General features: G+C 34.6%; 1 protein-coding gene across 2 annotated transcripts in view; it reads left to right on the top strand.

Moving 5' to 3' along the window:
* ASCC3 (activating signal cointegrator 1 complex subunit 3) overlaps positions 1 to 27,071 on the top strand; it is a 281,426-nt gene that overhangs the window by 227,877 nt on the left and 26,478 nt on the right. For both annotated transcript variants that reach the window (XM_040551468.1, XM_040551467.1), the window contains exons 33-36: positions 352 to 484; positions 3,160 to 3,285; positions 12,638 to 12,749; positions 13,034 to 13,168. In XM_040551468.1, coding sequence (XP_040407402.1) covers positions 352 to 484; positions 3,160 to 3,285; positions 12,638 to 12,749; positions 13,034 to 13,168 — 506 coding nt within the window. The remainder of the gene's footprint in view (positions 1 to 351; positions 485 to 3,159; positions 3,286 to 12,637; positions 12,750 to 13,033; positions 13,169 to 27,071) is intronic.

Raw genomic sequence — 27,071 nt, 5'->3', positions numbered from 1 at the left:
TTACCCCTGTAGGCTTCGTGAGTTCTTTTACTCACTATCATCTTTAATTTCATAACAAACAAGAGATGCATGCCGAATGGAGGGAGAGAAGGGGGAATTTATATATTTATATTAGGTGTAGGCTTGGTTACTATTGCAGTGGGTGGTCTTCAAGTATGCAGATGATAGTCTCCGCCACAAATAAGTTCATCATAAATTTTCCTGAGATAGGAAAAAAAAAGTCAAAAATCAATAGGGCATATGAGGCCAAAGAAATATTAAAAAAAAAAAAAAAAACTATTACACATTACATAGAAATAAATACTTTTTTTTTTAATGCATTTATTTTATGCATTATTGTCTCTTTGGCAGATGTACTTCAGATGATGGGACGTGCAGGCAGACCACAGTTTGATGACCAAGGCAAAGCTGTAATTCTAGTTCACGATATTAAGAAAGACTTCTACAAAAAATTCCTTTATGAACCTTTCCCAGTGGAATCCAGGTAAAGTAAAAGCAATCTGAAAAGCTAATCAAACTATCAACAATACTACAAATGAGGGATACAGAAAAGTGAAACAAAATTCCTGTGCGGAGTATATCCTAAATATTGAAGTCCTAGAGGAAATTCATTTTTTTTAAAAGTTGTCTATCCAGAAAAATTCTTTCTTCCATGAGTCTTGAAGCACTGTTGAGCTCTTCAGTCCGTTGCCAAATAATTTTACAAACGCTTCTCTGCTTTTGATTGTATCAGACACTGGAATGAGAGCACAAACTGTTCTTCTAGGCAAGTGTGTAGGGCAACTGTATGTGATATTCACAACCCTCTCTGAAATTCTATGACAAATTCCTAATAGGGAAAAAAAAATGAGAGTTTCTAGCACTTTTTAGCTAGAAAACTTGAACTATTGTGGATATTTCACATTCTTTAAAATCTCACTAGTTCAAAAAGAAATCTGACTGGTATAAGTGATTACTAATACCCATTCAAACCATCTTTCACTTCAAAACTGCAAGATTGTTGTCAGAAGAAATAGAAACACCACCTTTCTGCACTCTCTCTGAACTTAGTTGATACAGAGTTTTCTGTCCAGCATAATGTAACTTGTGCCTTGTTTTTGATATTTATAATAGTTGTTCAACAAGAAGCAAAATCAATTACCTCAGTCTACTATATATGCATGGAGGAATTCTCAGATATCTAATAAAGCATAAGCATTAATGAAAGCTTTTCTGAGTAATGAAGAATTCACAGCATTGTTCTCCTATAGAAACTGTGTCGCTCTACATGAAGACTAATTGGACCTCTGAGCGGTCAGGAAATTTGCAGGAACTTGAGAGTGCTATCCACCTGTGAAAAGTAGTTGAAATGGACTGGTGTATTTGAAGGTTAGTTTCAGGGCTGCATAGGCAGACTAATACAGGTTTTTTGTTTTTTTTTTTTTTGTTTTTTTTTTTTACAAAGACTGTGGCAACGCATTATTTCATTTTCTTAGGAAGCCACGCTTCTTATTTTTCTTTTTTTTTTAACATATAATTGCACTTAGTACAAAAGTCTAAGGTGTTGAACATCTTTGAAATGATAGCTAGTAAGTCAAAAGGGCAGCATGATTAAAATGCTGGTGATATATCTAGACTGATAGTGTTGTCCGTAGGTTCGTGCCTGGTGCGCCACGCCAGGAAGGAAACATGAACTAGGAAATCCATTGTTTCTAGATAAAGAAATTATATCTTCAGTATCACAGTACTAATCACAACTTGTTCCCATTTTTAATACTATAAATATTGCATGTTTCTAGTAACTCATTTTGTGTATCTATTTATTTATATCAACAGTTTAATATATTCCATCTTTCACTATAAACAAAAAATATTTGATGAACTTTCACATGAAGATTCACATGTTAATGGTGATCTTGATAAGTTCTTTGTAGGTTGTGATCTGATTAATTTAGAGTTGTTGTGGTCTTTTATGATCATCAAAGATATTTGAAGTAAGAGCCTTCATAGCTTCAAAGAGAAATTTGGGTTCTTTTGTAGGAATTTTATTTTTAGAATGCTTTCTCATCTTGTTCTACCAAAGAGCAGATTTATCAGCTTTGTGTAGTACTTCCAATTTTTAAAATTAAACCTCAGATTTTTTTAATTACAGATTTTTCTAAAAAAGGATTGTCTATGCATTAGACTTGAGTGCACAACTCAAATGACAGACAGGCCTTGTGCTCTCACCGATCATGGGTCTGAAACATGGCACATTAGAAGCAAAAGAGAAAGCGATTTTTGTTATGGAATAATAAATAATAATAATTCAGTAATAGCTATTGAATAATCAATCCAATTTCTGTTGGACAGTCTAGGTAGAACAGCTGCTTCTTTGCCTTCAGAACTCTGCAACCAGTGGTATAGAGCAGTATAACAGTTACTCATACCAAATTATTGTTTACTTTTATCAATAAGGGAAAAATAGGAAAAGTAAAAGGATTATGATACAGGAAAAATTAGGCTAATCTTTAAGGATATTTGCCATTCCCTGACTGAACTGCAGCTAGGCATGATGTCATTAGGTAGCCAAGTGGAAGTCTTTGTTCCATTAGTGAAACTAAACAGTATTTTAGTCTGTAAAAATCATTTTACACTGCTTTTGTTCTTCTGTGTTTCAGAGTTTAGACCTTTGTGGGTAAAAGTAGCTTTTTTTTTTTTTTCTCCCTATATTGGATGAAGATGAGGAAAAATCTGGGGGAAGCAGTTTTGATGTAATTTTAATAGCCCCTCAAGTATTTGTCAAGTATTAGCTAAGCTATTGCCACTGTTTCATTTCCTGTTTGTCTTTCCATATGATTCTCTATTGGATTAAACCAGCATGATCATATGGTCAACATACAGTATTCAGAAGTTACCACTTAGTAGCTCCATCTGAATACATTCCATAAATGACTTAAACGTGTGCATTCTTGGTCCAATCAAAAAATAATTTGAGCTTCATACCAATACCATGTAAAGAAGATGACTGACCTTGCAATTACATCCCCTCTTCTTCCCCTCTTCTCTTTTACCGGAAAATAAATATATAATATTTTCAGATTAAAAGTAATAAACCATTTAATACACAATTCTACAAAATATATTACCTGTCTTTGTGATTGTAAAGTCAGCAAAGTCCTCTTGTTTCCTGTTCTTCAGCTTGTTAGATGTGCTGGCTGACCACTTGAATGCTGAAATTGCTGCTGGAACCATTACTTCTAAGCAGGATGCAATGGATTATATCACCTGGACTTACTTCTTCCGTCGACTTATAATGAACCCAACGTGAGTATAAAATACAAAAGCAATTTAACCTAAAGGTAGCTTGAGGGTAGAGTTGATCCAAAGGTGATCCTGCTGCTGTTGGAGCCTACAATACTTAGCAGTCTCCAGTGTAGGAGCATTACTGGCCCACACATGGAATAAAACTTGTGTGCACATTTTTTTAATAATTTTTCTCTAAATATAAATGGATTTCTTGGCAGATAACTTACGTTACAATTTAGTAACAACTATAAAATCGCATTATTGAGAAGGGTACATCAGCATCCCTAAAATAAAACTCCAGATTATCACATTCCTTTAGGTATTGCATTCATAATGTGTTACTTCTTTTTAGCTACCACATTGATATGTTATGCCCAGTCTTCTATAGAAAATCTATGAAGATTTGAATTTTCCTAATAAATAAGAGAATAGCTATCAGCTGTTTCTCTATGATAAAGTTTACTTTCATTAGGGGATCCTGGTGAAACCATGTGTGCAATATTTTCAATGATTGTTATCATCCTGCCTAGCTCCAGCTGGTATGCAGACCATACTGAGCTGTTCCAGCAACATAGGCTGCTTTTGCCACAATGCTGTTTTGCGCAAATGGTATTTTGTGTGTCATGTGATCATTCACCCACCAAAATAATGTGGCAAATAAAGAATTAGGCATTTGTAGCACTAAATATTTCTTGATGTACTGCAGCATGTCATATTTCTTCAATCATTTTAATGTCCGTAACATTTGGGTGAATTTTCAGCTGAGTTCCTTACAGGCAACTGCTGCTGGAGCCTGCAGGTGATAAAAGGCGAAACAATAATTTCCTTTAATTCTTTTTGAATCTTCATTAGTTTTCAATTCTGCATCTAGCCCTGTGCTGAGAATCTCCCACAGAACAAAATTTCCATCTAATCTTCTTGGGAAATCAAAAATGCACAGTGTTAGAACTGTAAATTTAAAAACAAAAAAAAAAAAAGTATTCAATTCTCTCACTTCATAACTAACAAAATGAATAAATGTATGTGGAAGATGCTTCTGCCCGGAGAGTGACAAACAGCTAAATTCTGTTTTCATCTAGGTTAGATGAAGGTAAAGCTGTGTTTGAGATGTACACATGATCCAAACTACAACTGATGTTAAAAACTGTGCCACTGCAATCACTATTAGTTTTCAGTATAAAGAATGTGTGATGTTATTTTAAAATGTTTTGCTATTCAATTGCTCTGCTAAAGTGACTGTTGATTTGTCTTCAGCAAGCTTTGATTGCATGGTATCTGGTAGACAGACATATCTTATAAGACAAAAACATATAGCCTGTAGGTAAATGTAGAATACAGAATTATAGTCATCTGATTTAAGGGGCAAGCTCTCCCCAGTGAAAAAGAAGGTTCACGCTGGAGTGTGAGTTTGGCATGTTTACTGGTGATCCTTTTTTCTCAGCAGTCTTTTTAATGTACAGTTTCATAGAAAGCTAAATGTGAATTTATCACAGTATAAATTTCTAAGCAAAAGTTCTTCTATTCTGAGAGGATTCTAAGAAGAAAGTTAAATAAAAAAAAAAAAAAACAGTATTTCATAGTGAGAAGCAGGGCCATTGTAGTGGCAGACAATGTGAATAGCTTTTGACTAGTCGTGTCCATAATGTCAGGACAGGAATGCAAATCGAAGTTTCTAATGTAATCGTAGTTGTTTATTGGAACACCACACATACAGGTTGGAACAGTTCACAAGTTCTGCTGCTTTCCCCAGTCTCTCATCCACACAAAGGTACTCGGCATTCCTTGTGTACTCAGTCATGCAGAGAGAAAAATGAAGGACGTTATTGACTCTGTCAGAGAGGTCATTTCTAGATACTAACTGCAAATGCAGTGGATGTGCACATTTTTCCTCTTTTACATGATAATAATTTATACTAAGTTTCATCCAAAATTACTAAACTTGATGGTTAATAGCATACTATTTGAATGGATATGCATACTATTTGAAATGAATCAGTGTTTGAATGAGATACGTCAAAGGAACACTGAAGAGTTTTATGAAGAGAAGTCAGCGGTAGTTGAGATAACTTTGAGTAAATTGCAATACAGTAGTAGCATTTAGTGTGCCATAAATGAGCATATGAAATGCTTAATATTACTAGACAATAATTATTTATGGCCCTTAATAATTCAAAGGTTTAGGGGGTTATTTTTTCACAAGACCAGGAGCGTAATGGCTGAATTTTGTTTTGAGTACTTGCACAGTACCCACCCAGTGTCACTTGATACAGTGTTCTTTATCATGTTCTGCCCCAAAGCAATTTTCTTGACATTCTCTCCATTATGAAACAACAGCTATTTTCTACCCAGCAGGTGACGGTACCTTAGTGGTGAAGAAGTAATTCCCATATGCATGTTTGGTAAATTGCCTTGGGATTCTTTGGCATGAAAGACATTGCATGTGATGCTGTAAATCCCCAAAATAATGGGCTTAGATAATACGCAGAAGATTTATATTCTCATTTATTGCCAGTTTTAGCTACTTGTATATTAAAGCTGCATAAACAAATCTAGGATCATTCTATTCCAAACCGGTACCATAAAATGCCTTACTGAATCCTGCAATTTATTCTATTTGAGTAATATTAATCTACCTTAATAGTGAGATAAAGATCGAAGTATCCGTTTGCTTTAAGTAGTCAGGTTTCTTCTAAACATGCTGTCATTAAGATTTTTTCTGGGGCATAAGATAATTCATTAGACTGGTAATACTGGCTTTTTAAATGGTGTTGGTGAAAATCTTTGCTTACTGTAATGTTTTTTGTTTGTTTGTTTGTTTTTGTTTTGTTTTGTTTTCCATCAAGCTATTATAATTTTCCTATCTGATGAAGCTTTGTACCCAGCAATCTGTGAAATGGGTTTTAACTTTATAGTTAAGAGTAGTAGTTGAGCTGGGGTTGCTGAGTGCCACTTTCGTTTAGTGGCATACTGAATAGCCATGTGCATGCTGTTCAAGATGTGCAAAGGAAATAAATAAAATTTATTATTTTATAATAAATAATATTAGTCTAAATAAAACTGTTTACCAAGTTATATCAGTCCCAATATCCACAGTTTTTCCCCTTCCCCAAAGCAATTATTCCTAAATGTAGAGATTTTTGAATTTGCAATTTAAGTCAAAGTTTCTGTACTACTTCAGTCAAGTGCTACAATGTGTTCTTTTCTCCACATACAACTTTAGCCTTTATTTTCCCTACTTAGTCAAGATCATGTTTAAAGACAGATCAGCTAAGTGCCCTTTTCTTTGAAAGGGGCTATTTTGAGAGGCTCGCCTGTCATAGGTAGCAGACTGAAGACTTAGGAGATCTCCTTTCCTTGGCCGGAATGCTATGACTGTTTCATTCTTTTACCCTTATAAAAGATTACAATCTGCAACTTTCTACAAGAGAGAAATTGCTATGGGAAATGTTTTCTGTAAATCAGGTTATGATATTTTCCAGATACATATGCAGTAAAGCAGAAATAGAGATTGACAACATATGTAAAGCTAAGCAGAATCAGCTTTCATTTGGAATGTTAATTTTTAGATGTTCTGAGAATACACATCACATCACAGTTAAAATGTGTTTTTTATGTATTTGTAAATATTCGTGTATACATCTGCACTTGTAAAATTAGTTTTCCATGTGAATTGGTTGTGAAGACATGAAAAAAAGCTTTATTAATTCTGAGAATTATTATTAAAGTTTTTTTCACTTTATCTTAGTCTTTTATTAATGAAATGAAAGAATGTTATAGCATAAATTATAATTAAATGAAATTTTCTCTGACTGATACTCTTATCATTAATCATACACTTATATTTTACTTTAAATTTCCTTTTCTCAGTATAATTAGCTGAGCTTGTCTAATAGTATGAATAAGACAGCAGAATAAAAATGATGATAACCACTGTACCATAATAGCTTCTGGAATCAAAGTGACAGCTAGTATCAGCCAGTCAAGGTAGAATAATAGTATAATGACAAAATCACAAGACTTTTAGGGCTAGTTTGGATGTCAGAAAGGGGATTAGTGAAGAAAGTTAAATTAACTAAGAGATAAGATGCAAAATTATCAATAGCTACTAAGAACAGAAGTGGAGGTGTATTACACTGCAGTAGTTACCAGCATCCATATTTGGTGTTGGTCAACTGACATTTTTCAGGATGGATTCTGCCTTTCACAGTAACACTTACTCTGTCATGTATGTATACTTCCCTTCATAAATAACACAGCTATAGGCATTATTATGGACTTCATAACAAGAGCTTGTTCTTTATATAATTAGGGTCACAGTGATGTGAAAACTACAGAAATGTAGTTCATGGTATACTTTTACCAAACTACTCATAGGAACAAAGTTCTACTGATTCTTTCAGACTAGGAAGCCGCACACTGATAAGTATTTGAGCCACCTCCTATTGCCCAGTCTGGTGTGGTCTTCTGGTAGAACACAAGGCTCAAGACCCTGCATCTCCCCATTCAGAAAGTGAATTCATGCAATTGTCTTCTTTCTCTTGGATACTATTTTACTGGGCAAATTATCTGTTGGGATGTATCCTAGAAAAAAAAATGCTCAATCAATATGTAAACAATTTTACATGTGCATGTTAGCTCTGGTTTCTCATCTTATAAATACCTCTTAAAAGGTAAACTTTCCTGGAAATATTTTATTTAGAAGCACTGACATGGTAGCAAATAGCTTCCTGATGCCAGAGTTAATCACAAGGAGATACTAAAATCTGATTAAAGATATCAGGGTATCTGTCAAAGTATTCCTCATACCTGGTATAACCAAATATATGAATGCAAGAAAATAATGTGTACAGGTGAAATACAGATAGAGATTACTGGCTGTAGTATTTGTGCATGCTGTAGCGCATTTTAGCCAGCCAGTCCCAGACTGCAGAGTCAGTCAGTGATGCCTTATCAACAGAAGTGAGTTGGTACATTGTCACATGGCTCTGCCTTTCAAAGTCCATCAGTTGCGCCATATACTCAATATCATTTGCATGGTACCATTTTGAAGGTCGCAGCCACCAAAGACCGCAAGTTTATGAAAGCAAACACAATTGATAACTGCAGTAAAAGATATTTATGAAGGTGACTATCTGTGCTTGTCCCGTACTTGTTCATAAAATTCAGGTTTCAGGACAGCAAAATCTCCGAAAGCATTCTTGCAATCAAGTGAACACTGTAGATTTGTTTTTCATGCGTTTTCAAAAGGCCTTCCAGCTAGCAAGTTTCTTCTTTTAATATTTTTGGATGACTCTGCTACCGATTTTCATTATGTGTCACTATTACTACCGTATAATCTGAACATAAAAAACATGGTGCTGTAACAAATGACTTCACAGCATTGACAGTTATAGCAGGACCATTTCAAGGCTGATGAAAAATTTCCCAGAGAGATCTCAGGTCAGGTTTACATAAGCTAAACAGGAAATGATTGCTAACATTCACATTAAATCCTAAATGTTTTGTGTAACTTCATCTACATTTTATGTTCCTGCACGTCTCTCTGTCTTTCTCAGCTGATGAAATTCCACACTTCCTTAGATTAGAGAAATGAGTTTATGTTTCAGGGTTTGTTGCTCTTACTAAGCTTTACAAGGTTTGGGATTTAAAATATATTATTTTAAAGCCAATAAAAAGTTCCTTCAGTTTTTGATTGTTTAAATTTTACATACTTTGTAAATTTTTATGATACCTAGGGGTTTGTTATTGCTTTTTCCCAATGGACTACTAATGGAAGTTAGCCTGCCTAGCCCATGTGCTAGATGCTGTTAGGATAAAACTGCCTTTGACTTTCACACCTCTCAGGGGACGAGTAATTGTTGTGTTCAAACAGCCTGTAATTGTGATCCCGCTGGCTTTCTCAGTACGCTTCTGGCTATTAGAATCATTAAACAACTCAGCACCTGTTAACAGCATTGTAAATATTCAACCCTGCTTGTGTGCAGGTTGAGTCCAATATAGGAGAAGGCTTACAGAGACCAGCCTCATAAATTAGAGCTTCTGACAAGTCAATTATTGTGAAACTGGGCTTCACTGTGAAATAAATGAAATGGTGTGCTGATAAAAAGGTAGGCTGTCTGTTTATAGCAAAAGGAAAATAATGACTAGATGATTCAATGCAGTGAGCATGAAACTGCATTGTTTTTATTCTTTATCTGTAATTAAATAGTTAGGTAATAAAGCTTCATTGTAGAACTCACATACAATGCAGTTTTTTATATTTGGAGCATACCAACATGCAAAATTCGACTTGTTTTTATGCCTGCACAGTCAAAATACTGCCTAATGTCATAATACCTCTGTTTTTGCTAATGATTTTAACATCATCTTTCTAGATGAATGGCTCTGCTTTTTATTAGGGCAAAATGTGCTGAGTGACCAAGAAGCTCCAGTGAGTGTGCTCAAAATTATATTTACCCTATTACAGATAGTAGTTAAAACACACTGGTACCACATCACTCAAGAATACAAATAATTTAAGATATTTTTTTCATTGTTTTATTTGTACTAGGCAGCTAGATATTTACACCTCTGACAATAATTTACCAAAACCCAGCAAATGTTAAATTCATACAATTTTAAAAGGCATTTTAATGCCTTTTATGATTAAGTCTTCAGTGTGAAATACTCCAAATTAGAGTACAAGATAAAATCTTTCTGAATTCCTGTCTACAACCTCAACAAAATAATGTCATTGTATTGCCCATATCTCTTCCTTTGTTTTATCAGCATTCATCATCAGTATTGTGGTACTGCAAATAGTAGTGCTGAAATGATATGGTGGAAGTCTGAATACTGTGACAACAAAGTGCCTTAATTAGAGTCATTTCAATAGTCTTACATTCAATTTAGAATACTAAATACTAAAAACACTAACGAATCATTAGTGGTTTAGATGTATAAAATAGAAAATCCTTTTACATCCATAAACAATTTACGTAGTTAATTTGCTTGGATTATTTTCAGAAGGTGAACAAAATGATACAAAGTAATTTCTACTAATAAACAGAATCTAATGTGTTTGGTGCTAAAATGTCAGGCAGATAAAAGCTGCAGATAACCATTTTCTGTCATTACTATGTTACTTCAGTAAATTACATGACTTTAATGAAAATTAAGTTGCTGAAAATAGTGAGTACTTTCGCTGCAAGTAAGTTTTCTTTGCATAAGGCTGGCAACGTGTGGCTGTCTGCTATATAAAACTTCTTAGTCAAGATAATTACTTCTTCACTTTGTTTTGTTTTGGATACCAGTTATGTTTTAAGTATTTGAGATCATCTCAATGTGAACCAATATAAAATACTATGGAGCTGAACACTCCACTGCCAAATACTTTGTTGTTATCTAATGTAGCTGTCTGTTTCCTCCTATCCAAACAGATTTTTAATCTTTTTTTTTTTCATGGTACCAGTGTTCTACTCCAACTTTATGATTCTGTGATTTACTCAATTCTAGAATTGAATTCATAGAATCATCCTAGAATTCATAGAATCATAGAATGATTTACTCAATTTTAAGTGAACATTCAAAGAACTGACCCCATAATTTACAATTAATAACAAGGGAAAAAATGGAAATGACTGTATGGCTACTTAGCATGCAGCTTTTTTCAGTTATGTTACTGCCATTCAAAAATTAGATAAAGAAAATAGCATTGCTTATCTCAGATAATGTTAATAGAACAGTCATAGAAGGGTGCTTGCAGTACTTAACACAATTCCATCTTCTGAAATTTGCTAACAGCATCATTAAAGTGAAGGAAATAGAGTTTAAATCAGACAGTGGGATTCATCTGCCCCAAATATAGCACCAACAACTGAACTGATTGTCTAAAGTCCCTTTTTCAGACAGTAATTGTATTTCACCTCATCTTAAAACAGAAATCTAAAATACCTGAGGTGAATAGCATTATCTAAGTGCATCTGTCTCTCCATTGGCAGTAAAGAGAGTTGAAAAGACTAACTCAGGTGTTGCTGTAGCTATGTAAAATCAAATGAAATGAATCCCAGCACACTGTGATGCAGCCTGTTGTACACCTGCACAAAGTAACGCGGAAAGAACATAATCTCTCTTCCTTGCAGCACGTGGTATTGTTTCCAGTGGGGATGCTGAGTACACAGTTGAAACAGTACGACATTTAGTAAAGCAGCCAGTATGAACAAAGGAGCATCTTTCATCATTGCAGCAGTCTCAGTAGTCTATTTGTGTGACAATAATTTACAGAATTAAGTGAGCGGGGACAACCTTTTTTACTGTGCTTTTTAATAATTCAATAAATCATGGTGGTTGTTTTTTTGTTTGTTTCAATTCTCCATTGAAATTGTATGATTTACCTGCACTGCATAAATTCAGAATTTTGAAACTTTCTAAGCATGCTCAGTTTTTCTTTACTTTTCATTGAACTTAAATGTTACTTTCTGAATTTGTGCCTTTGTTGAGTATAGTACTGAAGATCTTAATACATTTTTATCTGTAGTTTTTCAGATTAAAGGTATCCCTGAAATTATGTTAGTTTGTGTAAGAATCTTATAATACAGGTTAAGTTCTACAATCAAGGAGTGCAATCTTCAGTCACTGTGTATTTTTTGTATGCTAGCATAACACAGTGTTTTGGTACAGTTTTGTAAACATTTTTATTTAATACAGAGAACTAAGAACCAATGTTACTACATACAGTTTACCCAAACACTTTCACCTAAAAAAGAACACGTGAAGTGTTCATTGGCAAATGCCCCATTCCATACTTTCTAGTAATTTTAATTTTGAGAATAAAATGTGACAGAATTATAAGAACAGATACTAAGATTTGGATTTGCGTAAGGTTACTTTTTCAAGAGATGTCAGTATACGCCTAGTTTTTTAATTTTCAGAGTTCCAGGATATAAGAACATTTGCTGTCCTTGGTGGGTTTTCTTCCTTTCTCATGAAGTTAAAGTACTGTTATTTATGTTAGTATTGTTTATTCATTTTCATACTTATGTAATCAGGACAGCATACCTATGCAATCAGGAACATTTTCCAGCTAACAAAATGCAGCCAGTCCACTTCTGTCTGTATCAACCTTTCTATTAATAGCCAGGTAAATTACCGTATTTCCATATACACATGCTCCTTACTATTGTTTTGATTATTCACACAAACTATTTAAACTATATAAACTATGTTAGATTATGTAAGGGAATAGTTCTGTAATGTGGATATTTGTTGTTCCAAGTGTGTGTGTGTGTGTGTATTATAGCAGCCTTGTAAGTTTTCCTACAAGATGTTGTTGTTTAAAATTTTCAGTGTATCAAAAGCATTCATGTAATACATCTGTTTTCAATTCTTCTAGTTACTATAACTTGGATGATGTGAGCCATGACACTATGAATAAGTACCTCTCTAGCCTTGTTGAGAAATCCCTCTTTGATTTGGAATGTTCCTACTGTATTGAAATTGGGGAGGTAAGACCAATTTGTGCCTTACAAGATTCAGTAAGATACATGCTCCTAAAAGTTGAGAGCAATAAGATACATGCTTGATTTGAGGTGCTTGAGTTTGTCTTTGGAGCTATTTGTAAGACTTACGTTGAAAACTGTGTTTAATCAGGTTGGCAGCTAAGTTATGTTGTTAAACTATTTTTGCTCTTCTCTTTTATCATGTAGTCTTAAAATATTTTACAGTTTTGTAGGAGCCATGCATATTGAACCATGTAAGAAACATGTATGTTTGATTCCCCTTCTAACAGGATAATCGCAGCATCGAACCTCTGACATACGGCCGCATTGCTTCCTATTACTATTTGAAGCATCCAACTATTGGGATGTTCAAAGACCAGTTGAAACCTGAAAGTAATATTGAAGAATTGCTCTTAATTCTGACAGTAAGTGGTGATATTTTCTTAATTTAAACATATGTAACTCATGACTCTTAAAGACATAAGTATATGAAAAAAATCCCAAAATATTTTTAAAAAGCCATTCTTCTGTAATTTCTTTTTTCTTTGTCATTGTTTTGGGAAATACAACTGAATCATTTTTGATGTTTCAAGTGCTTCATTGAATCAGTATGTCAAAATTATTCTGTATGCCTGTTTCTCTTAAGTCCCTTTATAATCTTATGGATTTACACAAATCTGATTATTTATTTTCTATTTTTTTAAGTTAGGTAGAATACTGAAATCCTGGAATAATTGCATGTCAACTTCCCAGATCTATACCAGGGCCATCACTTTGCACTGGGACAATCTGCAAGATACAGCAGCTTTAACAAGTTGGGGGACATAATAAGCAAGATCCATTTCCTAAAATGCCTTCCTTGCCTTCTCCCAGGCACCTCACAATCCCTGAGGTCTTAACCTGCAACAAAGCCAGCTTATACAGTTCATCTAGTGACTGTTTAGTAGGGAAGTGCAATGGATGCAAAGCAAAACATTTTAGGGTACAAATCCAGAGATATGGTAAAAAATGCAGCATGATAGCATTATGTCATCATGAAAGAATCAAGTTTTACATATTTTTAAGTGTTTACACTTTTATGTCTACAAAATCTTCTCTTTCAAAATTGTATAATTCCACTTCTATGTATGTATATTTCAAAGGAAGAAGTGTCAAAATACTATCCAGGAATACTTATTTCTGCCCATTTATGATTAAAGTCTCTGCTGTATTATATATAATATACAAGTGGCCCAAATTCTTTAATATCCAAATTTCCAAGTGTTGACCTTAAAATCAGGAGTCCCATTTATGTATGTTACTTGTATATTTATTGTTTTGACATGCTGCCAAAACTTCTCTGACAAGAAATACAAGCAGAAAAATAAAAATAGTTATTCAATAGTTTGCATTTCTACAAAACCTAATCAGCATTTTATGACACTAGGAAAGCCACTTCTCTAGTACAAAGACCTTCTTCCTGACAAATTTAAATCGCCTGCTGCAAACATTTAGAGTGTTACAGCTCAGAAATAAAGGCCACTGTAATCTTTTATAATGGAAAGTGGTAGACAATCTAAATAGAGGAGTTGCTGTCACTGACCCTGCAGTATTTGTTGTTCTGTTTTCAGAAAATATTGTAAATTCTAACAAATAAAATGCAGTGTATTCAGCTGAATTCAGAATGGTAATCAATCAAGAGGCCTAAATATTCAGTATGTAAAATAACTGAACTTAAACAAAGAAATGCCTACAATGAACACAAGTTAAATAATGTAATATTCAGTACTGAAGGTGAGAGAGCTATACTCCAGCTGCTGTCTCTCTTAAAAATTTTCTCCACTTAGAAACTTCAGAAAAAAAAATAAAACAAATTTGTAGAGGGAAGCTTGGGAATAGGATTAGCAGATATGGAATGATGTTTCATGACATTACCTAAGAAAAAGAATAGCATAGGGAAATGAATGATATAAGCAGATCTTAGTACTGTCCATCTTATGCCAGTGCTCCTCATCTATCTAAACAGCTTATATCCATGAAGGACAAAGGAAAATGTCAAATACTTCTATTGTAGACAAAACCTAAGGTGTTAGGCAGTGATGGCAAAATTTAACATTCATTAATTTTTTCTACATTCTTTTGCTGGACATATAATCTTATGAGTTGTCCATTTACAGTCTTAAGAGGAATGAGACTAAAAGTAAAATCAGTTAGGGGTCAAAATGTGCCAAATGTGTCAATCTGAAAGATGAAAAGCATGTATGAATGCTGGATGCCATTATAGCTGACATTTTTCCTTACTTTTATGCAGATGTTGATTTTCATAATTACTACTGGAATTACAATTCTTTCTTGTTAAAGGTGTAAATTGAAAGTTGTTTTTTTTTTTTCAATCTGATGTAGTGTTGAAAAGAATTGCCATTTCAGCAGAGTTATTGCCAAGTATTTTTTCCCCTAAACACTGTGAATTAATGAGTTTTATAATTACGGCAGTTGCTTCACACCTCTATTGTTAACCAATGACATTACATCTGCCTTGCTCCATTGGTGCCCTCCTCCTTCTCACTGAAGCATTTAGCAGTTTTGGCAATAGGGAATTACATGGCATGGGGTAAGTAGTCTAATTAGGTATAAGTGAAAATCCTGAGGGAACAGGATATTTAAAAAGTAATTTGAAGAATCTCTTAATGATGCTGGAACTGAAAGCTGTAGTTTTAGCGGAAAAGGCCTCTTATCATTGCAAAACCTGATGATAACTGTGGTTATTTTGATGATCATTCAGTTTTAAAAGTTTGAATTTTGGACTATGTATGTTATTTAAAAACAGCTGTCCAGAAACTTTTTTCAAATGCAGCAGGGTTTTGTAGATATGATATATGGGTCTATTTTTTTGTTGTTGGCATTGTTCATAATCTTGTAAACCTTTAGGCGTTTACCAACTGGTCTGACGTATATAAGGAAGGCAGAAGTGTACAATCATAACAAAGAAAATCCTAATGTTATAGGTTTGGAATATGATATTTACAAGTTTTTGCTGAATTGTCAATGTGCATCTTGAAAAGGAGCAAAAGTTCATTTAAAACAAAACCAAGAAAAAACTAAGATAGTATTCAAGAATTCAGAAATTTGTGATCATATTAATGGCTTTAAATCTGACTGTGATTAAGGTATTTTGAGTTTCAGGTTGATATTCTGCAATACTAATGAGAGTGTTCAGAATTCTGGATCATTTTCCAGAATTATGACTGAATCTTTGCAACTCGTATGGAAAAGTAGTTTCAAGTTGTTCTCTTTGCAGTGCTGATGGGTGTCTCAAAAAAGTCACTTGATAGCAGGATTTGTTCCATCTAGTAGTCAACACAATTCATAATCTTCTTCAGTATCCATTCTTTTCTCTGTCTTTATTTTATCTTTTCATTTGGTCATCTGCCAGCACTTGGCAAGATCGAACAATTATTTTTTTCAGTATGGTTTGGGGGTTGATCTGTCCGTAGCATGAGCAGGAACATGGCACATGGGAACAGCCCCACAGACATTTTAGAACTATATAGTAATAAGTGATAAAAATAGGTGGGTTACAATTCCCACATGCTTTCCCTTCTTTTCTCAATAAATCTGTGTGTGAGATGTTTAACCTGTTTTGGGCTTGCAGCTAGCAGTCAAAGTTCAGATACAATTACTTTTGTAACTGACTTGTGTTGGTAGGCCTGTAATTTTTCTGAGAAAATCCTTGATGCTTTTCCATAGAGTTTTCTTTAAAACTTCCCTAGCTGTGCTTCAGGCAGTAGTAATCTAAATAAGCTTAATCATTGCTGAGTTATCGTGCTTCCTGAATTAAGTATTATTGAAGAGAAAGTGTTAATGAATTATTACTGGCAGTCTGGATTTCCCTGGGGTACCTAAAGACTCTCTCCTATTATTCTGAAAATTTAGAGATTAAAACAAAGATCTAGGTGAAAAACAATGAGAGATACTTTGGAGTAATTTTTGTCATTTTCTGTACTAAAGCAGCAGTCATTACAAGTCTTTTTAAAATCAAACGTGGTTTTGCTGTATCTTGAGAAAATGAGGTCTGTCTTGGTAATAGATCAGACCTATGTTGGCTAGATCCACTAGCTTCATAAATTTGGTGATTTTCTACTACACTTATCTGATTATCTGACTAGTATTCCTATGTACTGAGCAAATACCATATTGTTCATACCACGCAGAGAAGAGGATAGCATCTTTCAGAGCTTATTTTGTCTGCATGTTGCTCCTTTTTTCTATTCTTGCATTCTACCTGCAAAAAAGAACTGGTTTGTATTCTTGTGCCTACTGTTATATCTTTCATGTAACTAGCTATAAGAGGTGATCTTCCCTCTAACTGGTTGCTTAGGGATGGAACAGCATGGTATTTGTGTTGTAGTGTATCATAAGTATCCTCTTTTCCATGTTATAAAGCTTCATAGTCAGGTATCCACATACCTCTTTCCTATATTTTTATTTGACGTTTGACATGGCCTTGTTACAGTGGCTTCTGTTAGTATTGTGAAACTCAGCAGAAAATTTGGAATTGCCGAAATATCAGATTTGGAAGGTGGAAGAAAGAAGTTCATGAAATAGGCACTTTCTATCCCACATACATAAATAACAAAAGAGTAAAGTTATTAACACCTTATCTGTCTTTCATAATCTGTTAAGTATTTGTACTGCGAGATTCTAGGTAACTCACCTAACCTATAGCTTTATCTTCTGTTCGTCAACATTGGAGTATTGCTTTCTAATCAGGAAAACGTGCATATTTGTGAATATTTACACTTGCAGTCTAAAACAATTTTACTTCTTAAATAGGATTCTGTCTTTAAGCTCTTGGTTCAGTGTCCCATGAAGGGGCCACAAAGGTTTTTGACTCAGTGATAAACCATGTTTTACAACAGGTTCCCAGTTAGATGCCATGACAAATTAATCACTTACAAAAATACTATCCAAGAGCAAACTAATGTGAACTGCTTTGTGTAATACTTACTTTGCAAGCCACAGCAGAGACAGTGCGTTTGAGTTTTTTTAAGATACTATATAAAACTTTTTCCGTTCCACAAGCCTTTTTGGAAAAACAATCAATCAGATCAGTCTTCCTAATTCAGTCATTGTCTAGTTTACATATGTGTTTAATTTAGAAGAAAATAAAGGTGCCATTATGATTTTCCTCAAGGCATAAAAGAACAGTAAGACTATATTCATTGTGTTATTCTTTTTAAATACGGCATTTCATCGTCAAGAATAGAAATACTTCATCACAAACTTTATACCAAATGAATGGCAATTACGTTATATTCTGACTTTTAAAGAATTTACATATGCGATTTCACATATATTGTGCATTCTCAACAATATGAACATGACTGCTGTGGCTACAGTACAAATAGGAATGGGCTTCACCCATTGCATGTACTTTTAGTGAACCCTGATAATTGGAGAAAACAGTTGTTTCTAGCCATTAAATCTTTTCTTCACAGTAAAACCCTATCTAGGACTGTTCCATTTCATAAATTTCATCCCAAACATAGGCATTTATGGGATCATGCAGATAATTTTTATACAGCTTACATGCTCTGTTTTAATATTTAAAAACACTTGTGCTCCAGTTCCCACAAGGAACATCTAGAAAGTATCACAGTGTATTAAGTAAAATAGTTTAAATTTGAAAATTGTGTTTGCTTTCATAAAAATAAAACAAAATGCTGTAGTGAATTTTAATGCCATCTAAATTTCATTATCTATAGCTACTACATTCAAAACATTTCATACTTAGCAGAAAGAGTAAAAATAATACTTAGGCACATTAAATTTGTCTTGATTTTTTTTATTGTCCCAGTAGATGGAGCAGTTTAGAGCATAGTCATTGTAGTACTTGAATATGGTCATTTTTTACCAGAATTGTACCACAATTTCTTATTATTCTCTTTTCAAATGATTGTTTGATTTTCAGTTTGAAAGCATCATATGCTGCCTGCCTTCCCAGAAAAGCACAATCATTTGGTAAATCAGGATGAAAATGCCCACTGCCAACAGCCAACTGTACATGGCATAAGTCTTTCATTTTTATGGCATCAATAAGAAAGAATTATGTTCAAAACAAGAAAAAAAAAAAAAAAAAAAAAACAGGAAATATAAAACCGCCCTATCTCCAGTACACATGACTTTCTGATTAACAAATCTCCTTTCTTTCTCCTCTAATCTTCTTACTCGATTTCTGTCATTATTTGCCAGTTTGAAAAACTGAATCAATATTCAGTCTAATTAAAACCTATTTTAAAGTTGAACTTAAAGGTTTCTGACATACATTTCCCACCAGGTAGGCCACAAGACAAAAACTGTTACTTTAGAAATAATGTAGTATTTTTAATTTCTTATCATGGAATGGCTCAGGGACCTTAAAGATCACTTAGTTCCAACCCCCCTGCCATAGGCAGGGATACCTCCCACCAGACCAGGTTGCCCAAGGCCCCAGCCAACCTGGCCTTGAACACTTCCAGGTTCAAGGTCCAGGTCCAGGTTCCAGGTCATCCACAACCTCTCTGGGCAACCTGAGCCAGTACCTCACCACCCTTTGAGTGAAGAATTTCCTCCTAACCTCTAATCTAAATCTCCTCTCTTTTCATTTAAAACCATTCCCCCTTGTCCTGTCATTATTTGACTGAGCAAAACGTGCAGCATCGAAGGGAAAAACTTGTAAAAGTGTATGTATAGATACAGTAGTGGAAGCCAATAGGCTCAGTCTATAACCCTGTTTCAAACATTTGCTTTAGTAACTATTTTTGTCAGAAAAATGGGGAAATAAACTCCTTTATCAGGAGCTGTAGTTGCAATTATAGCAGTGAAACACTCCTATTTACTATTTTGATGTTCCAGGAAGTTGTTGCGCTTATCTGCCAGCGTATGGTAGTAGTCCTCTGCTGGTCTCGTGCTCATAAATGTGAACATTGGTTGCCATCTGTGGCAAATAAATGCTTGTCATTGATGTATATATGCTACTGTACAAGTTGAGGTAATAGCAAGCTAGGTTTAGCTAACTGCTTAAAACTGCAGGCAATTCAACTGCACTTTTTTTTTTTTTTAAAGCACAGGAGTCTTCTACTGAATATTGGAGTCCATTACTTACGGTTAGAATTGTAGCCATCATCATTGTGTGAGATTTCAACCTATGCATAGTTGTGTACATGCAGCCAATACGTTGCAAATACTCATATAAACAGCTGAAAACTGTTGTGTTTTAAGCAGTCATGTCATATGGCTCTATTTTCAAATATACAGTATGTTTGTAGAAGCAATGTCTGTGGTTTTTGCAACAAAGCTAAAGTTCTAAAACTCTTCATTGAGGCGAAGCTGAACATCTTTAAAATATGCAATGCTGCTTTGGTAAATGACAGAGTTCTCATGTCCCAGGTATTCCAAAAGGCAGTCTGACAAGTTCAGTGTGCCTTTAGCCAGTCAGTACGAGTTCTGCCTACTTTGTCCTTCCCAATTTATAATTTAAGCAAGATAGACAAATTTAGGTTGCAGCATGTAGTTTGTTGCAGCATGTAATTCATTTTTCTTCACTGGTCTGTAGTTACTGCCTTTGCTTTTGATAGAATTACACTCTTGTACTCTAAATTATTTACAATTATATTGCTAATGCATTTGTTTTCACAAAATTCAGTGCACTTAGTGACACTAACTCAGCCTTACTGACTGCTGTTTAAAGGCTCACAAGTGTTTTTCTCTGTCAGCAAAGAACTTACTGCACTGACTTGTAAAACTGTTAAGAAAGAGGATGTCAGTTTGTAGCTGGTTCTCTCACTGGAACTGAAATCTTTGGGATAAGGATTGGTTTGGCTGAAACAATTACATCATACAAGATTGGTATCCAGTATATATTGTGCCTTTAGTATTGTAGTTTTTTTTTCCTTTAAAAAAGAACATAAGAGTGTTACTGAGCAGTCCTTAATGAAGTATCTGACACTTGTATTTTCCTTATTTACATTTAGATTCTTTGTCTCATTCTTTTTTTTTCTTTTTTTTTTTTTTTTTTATGCAGCCTGGCTATCTTCAGAAGGTTGAATTTTGGTTTAAATCTTGCTGTTACACATTACTACATATGACCATTTAAGAAATCAGTCTCGTATTATTTCGGTCACTTTATTTCACAGTAACTTGGGTAGCTTTTGCTACCTGCAATGCTAGAATAAATTGCAGAGGTATTTTTGCTATTAAAATGTCAAAACTTTTGTTAGCATTTCAAAAAGTTAATATACATATTCGTAAATTTGGTACTGCATAGTCAGCTTGCTTTAGAGAACAAACAGCTGCAGATTTTCTTCACCTTTGCAGTTATTCTTTCAAAAAAAAAAATTAATGCTTTTGTGGGTGAGTAAAAGTTATATTATAAATGCATTGCTGTTTCCCAATCTGGTGTATAGTTATTATCCTGTCAGCAGTGAAGACTTTGAAAGTGAAGACTTTTTATGCACATTTCCAAGTAATTTTACCTAGGATGATGCTTAAATACAACTTTTCTTAAATTGTTGTAGATCATTGTTGTATTTCTCATCTAAGAGTCAAATCACATGCCACCAATTTGATTGGGTTGCCCACACACCAACTTCCTACTCCCTTTCCTTTTAGTCTTCGAGTGGAAAAACTTCACAAGCCAGTAGAGATTATTCAGATTACTAGTTTTCAGAAAAAGAAAATATCTAAAAGCTATTCCTCTCACCTTAGAGGGTGATAAAATGGCTAAAATCCATCTCACAACAGGTCTCTTAAATCTTTTTTCTGTCAAGGTGAAGGCATCCTACCATATTTGCTTACACTCTTTAGTGCATGTATGCATGTATACTTACAAAATATTTTGTAAATACAACTGATGCATACAATATTAAGAAATTTTATCTTAAACATATTAAATTATTGATTGCACAGTATTCTGTAGGCTAATGAGATTAATTTGAACTTTTATCATTTCCTAAAGGCAGCAAGGGAATATAAACATCAGGTGTAGATAATAGATTATTTTTTTCTTCTGTATATGATTGTCTTAGTATTTACTATATGCAGTCATATAAGATGCTAATTTGAATACTTCTTCAGCTATAAGAATGCATGTTTGCTTTCTCTTGATTCACACAGAACAGATGGATGCTTGACTGCCTGCTAATCCACAGCTGGAATGGTTTCAGCGGTTTCCACGTTGCTGGGTTAGAGTGGCTTTTCTAGTGGACTGAGAGGGCAGCAAGAGAGGGATATCATTATTCATCAGTATCCCAGTGGGATCGCTGCCAGCAGAGATTAATTTTTTCTGTTATGCTTGTAAAACAAGCTCAGGTGGAGTCTCTAATCCTCAGGGCACGGGTGGCAGATCAAGGAAGATGCTACAAAGCTAGTTAATTTTCAGATTCTAGGGGAAACAGAAGCTCTGTTAGATGTATAAATACATGATTGCAAATTTAAGTAGCTCAAATCCAAATGGGATCTTCCCAGACATCTGGTACTGAAAATCTCTGTTTTCTTTGTCTTTTGAAAGAAGTTCTCAAAACTTTACACGAGAGGCAAAATAGGTGCAACTCTCCTAATCATCAGTTGTCTTTCCATATATTTTTTGTAAATACAGCTTTGACAATGTAGTTTAGATGAATGTTTGTATTTACAGGTAGAAAAGATATGGTATATGTAAGAAAACTGAGTTTACGGTGTTCTCGTAAATCTGTGTGCAGTGAACATCATCCAGAAAATTTGTAACTGGCCATCCAAAATAAGTTACATCTGCCATAGTAATGCATGGTATGTCCCATTCGGGTAAAGGGATGTTCCATTAATGTCATATGTGGTTAAAGGCCATTTTTAACATGTTACTCAGTTTGTCTAAACTCCTGTCATTCATTATTAGTAGAATGTTTTCAAGTTAAGCACAACAAAATAATGGCAGACTGTCTTAAATGTTTAATAGATTTCAATTATTTTTCCTTTTACTAATTGTTTACTCAGTGATAGCCCTTCTTCCAGACCATTGTAATTATCTTCTTCTACCTCTGCATTACCTTGTAGCTCTTGAGTTCTTCATAACATTGGGTTAGATTTTCAAGCAATGTTAATCTACATAGTTCTACTGAAATGAGTGGAGATGTGCCAGTTTTTATCAGCAGGGAACTACCCTTATTAAAATTTACTTGTAGCAGCTGTCACTTCCTCTCACAGTTGTTGGTTGTTGGGTGTTTTTTTACTATGTTAAACTATTTTCATTTAAAAGTTTTGCTGCTCAGAGTGAGACCAGTAGCACTGGCTTGCAAAAAAAGACATTGTGCATGTAGGCACCTTCCAAGTTTCCCATATATTTCTGCCAGTTCACATTGTTTTTCTATTATTCTGGGACTGAGCCTCTCTTGAACAGAGACCACTAGTCAGTTCACCACATGATGACAGGTATTCATGCTTGTGAACTTTTTATTCCCTTTTGTCTCTGGTCACATAGTAGTCTAGATCCGGAATTTAATCCAGTAGAAAAATGCAGCAGTGTGTGTTTGTGGCTCCCCACTAGGGGAGCTGCCACAGGTCAGCGGATCTGAAATCCGGTTTTCAACACGCAGAGCTTTTACAGCTTGCCATCAACATATACAGTATGTACGGGCCCTATTTCACATTGAGAATTAATAGTGCTTATTCCTGTCTCCATGTGGAGTTGCGTTAACTTAATGCAGAGGTCTGTTAACTTCTTCCCTGGATCTGGGCTCTGCACTGAAAGATCCCAATGGAGGATCAAAACTGAAGATGGAAAACGACTGAACGCTTTCCCAGGGAAAGTTGCATGCCAAGATTTGCTATTACAATTTTTATTGCTATCATCATCTCAATCAGCATTTGAGCCAGCTAATTGAGCCAAACTCAGCTTCAAAATGTGGACAAACGTCCAAATGGAACTGAAATAGATTTCTCATGACAATCACACTTTTGAATGTATAGTCAGAGAGATTTTCCCATTTTTCTGTTAGCACGTTACTGAGTTCATGTACTGAAAAGCTTTTCTGTATTATTGCAGAAATTTCAATATGACCAAAACCAGTGGTTTTTAAATATTTCCCATAATATGACTTGAGATTACAAGGGAAGAAAATTGTGGGTCACTGTCCAATCTAGATATTGAGATATAAAAAAAACATGGTGATTATAATGCATTCAGAATGTGCAGGTTCATAGCATTCTCATGAAAAGTAATAGGAAAAGTCAGGTATCTTGGAGAGCTGAAAATCTCAAATATACCATTTCCAGTGATAAAATGTAATAATTCTCTCACGTCACTATAATTCACTTTATAAATGGAATTTGTACCATTCAATTTATATTTATTTGCTATGGTCAAAGTAGCTTATTCTAGGTGAATAATGTGTATGCCATATCAGTTTCAGATGTTTGCTCTTATTTTTGTCTTCCTTTACTCTTCTTTTTGCATTTATTTTTTCTCGAATTGTGCAAGCATTGCAGGCTTAGTGACTTAAAAACCTGAGAGTGAAATAAAGCCATCTTTATGAACGATGCACAGGCTTAATACTATGAAAGTACCTTCACATTTGGGGGAATAATGAACGTATTGTAAGAATGTTTTTTATTAGGATTTGCCAAAAAAGTAGCACTGAATTATGATTGTGATCATAAACTTATGAAATATGGATTGTGAAAGTTAAGGCTTCCTGAAAATCATGAATTCATTCCTTGTTTTAATATGGTATAGTAAAGTACATAATTTAAAAAGTAAATAATTCTGAAGCAAAATGATTCTGTAAGTATATATTTTAGTACTTGGTAAACCAACTACAATGATTTTATTATCTATTACTTTATTTTCTTGTACAGTGAAACGTGACTTCTCTGATACGCTTAGAAAATTTCACCAAAAAAAAAAGACAAATTGACTTTCAAGTTATTACAGAAGTGCTAAGAATCTTTGCTAAGAATCTTTTTTACATGTCAAATTATTGCTATTTCATACAGTCCTCTCTCGCACATGTATTAGCACTCTTGCATTTTCTTTTAGCAGCTCCATGCTGAAGCAGAGCTCTGTAATTTAACTTCATACTTTAGAAGTTCCCCAGTCTGCCAGGTCACTCCATGCTACTGGTAGCTAATATTGCTGACCTCTTATTGCTCTGTGCACAGTGGCAAAGGTCTTTCAAACTCCTGACCTCTGGTCATCAGGAATGTCATCAGTAGTTTGTAGTTTGGATGTTTTAAGTAAGAGGTAAACTTGTGAAATCTAAACCGTTCGGGGTATTTTTAAGTGATCACTCAACTGTTTCATTGCCCTAGCTTGTGCTTTTTATGATCTCTGTAATTGTAAAATTTGTGGTGTTTGTCAGATGCAACTATTTCAGAAAACATTAAACAATTGTCTGTTTAAAGTGAGAAATCTGAGGATACAATTATATATAATTTCTCTGATCGGTAATGTGAGAACTTTATAAGAATTGTAAGTACTTTTAACCTGTATGTTCTTATAAACTAAGTTTGTAGATCCCAATACTGAAATGTGCCCATTTTAAATCCTGAAACATAATTATAAATTATTATTATTTTAATCTTAGATTAGCTTTTTTACATAATTGCATTTTGATGGGTTTTACAACTTTATCTCTTCAATTTCTCATGCTTAGCTGGAAATTTCCAATGCCTTCCCTGGTGAGTCTTAAAACTAGAGACAGAGTCCAGAATACCCCAGTCTCAGTATTTTGCTCCTACATAGTTAATTGAGTTACCTTTACAATTTGAATACTATACTTTTTTTGTTGTTGACACGTATCTCTTTCTGTAAGAATGTATTAACCATTAATGGAAAAACAAGTAAAATAGTTAAAGGTTAGTATTTGTTCCAAAAAGATACTGAGAAGGTACTCTTATCCCGTAGCTCTCCTATGCATATCTGTTTGTTTTCCTCCTGTCTTTTTTCCAAAAGTAGGGAGTGGAAGGTACTCCAACGAAGTGCTGGAGAAGTGGCAAGAGCATTTTGCTATTACCCAGGCTGGAGTTCAGGCAGGCAGAGCCCCAGTGGGAGGCACCAGTGCCAGAGAGAGAGCCCCTTCTCCACAGCCAGGGCCAGCTGCTGCCCAGGGGCGGCCACCCTGACTCCTGCCTGCCCTGCAGCACAGGGGCTGGCACAAGGGTTTGCTGTCTGCCTTTCCTCCCCGCCAGCAGCTGACACTGGTGGGAAGGGGTGGGAAGGCCCCCATGGGAAAGGGACTGCACTGCAGAGTTGGCTCTGACGTGCTGGACGCTGTTCAATTGCACTGCCACATACACATGGAGCTGACAGGGAGAGATGTTATATGGTATATGAAAGCAAGTAGCATGTTTAGAAGTGGCCTCTGTGATGAATTACGCTATCATGTAGTAAATATATTTTCTCTAATCTTGCCTGCCAATTTTTGTTTTCTCCTTTTGCATCATGTTTGCCATTGTTGAAGATCTCAACAAAAGTCAGCCTGCCTGTTTCTTAAAAGAGCAGGCCAGGCTGCCCTGCAAATCTGGCATGTCACTTCTGCAAAGTTTGTCTTCAGAGTACTTCTTTGTGCAAGTGTCTGCTGTCTAAAAGAGGCCTTCCAGTCTAAATATCACTGTGTAATGTAGCAACTCTAAACTGGTAGATTTTTTTTTCCTGTTTGTCTATCATATGAATCTTGCAAATGTGCATAATATTTGTTCTCAAAACCTATAACTAGTAATATATGTTTGTAACTGTCTTTAACTGGGATATTGTCCAAGGCCTTTTAAATACAAGAGTAAAATAACAAGCAAACAAACAAAAAATTAAACTTTGGAAGTTTGAATTATGTTCCATAAAACTGACACAAAGGCATGTATGTTTATGGGCTACCCTATAAACTCCTTAAAATTGAAGTTTATAGTGGAATCACTAACAAAGATATAATTTTCAGAGCAATAATTCTAGCCAGTACTTCTCCAATTCTGTTTGTCAATCTACTTTAGATTTGGGGTGAGCTGAAAAACAGTTTTTAAGCATGTGGTCAGTTTGCATTTTTTTACTTGAAAAAAAATGATTGCACATTGGCCTACCTTTGAACTTCTGATAGCAGAGAACTAAAATTTAATGCATAAAGTGCAGAACAGCCATTAGAAAAAGATGATACGTTTACTATATTAACTAAAAATGGTCCTCATCTTTTCTCTTTTTTTATTGTTCTGTTTATTACTTCTAGTAGTAATTTACTGCAGGCACCGATTTTAAACACTTTCACTTAGTGACTGTTAATTTTGCTATCAAATTTTCTGAGAATATTTTTCACTGGTCTTCTCTCTTTGCACCAGAAACTTGAAAGAGAG

The sequence above is a fragment of the Cygnus olor genome, chromosome 3 (genome assembly GCF_009769625.2).
Source record: "Cygnus olor isolate bCygOlo1 chromosome 3, bCygOlo1.pri.v2, whole genome shotgun sequence".
NCBI classification, from domain to species: Eukaryota; Metazoa; Chordata; class Aves; order Anseriformes; family Anatidae; genus Cygnus; species Cygnus olor.
Note: the sequence above shows the minus strand (reverse complement) of the source record. Positions and strands in the feature narration are given on the sequence as shown.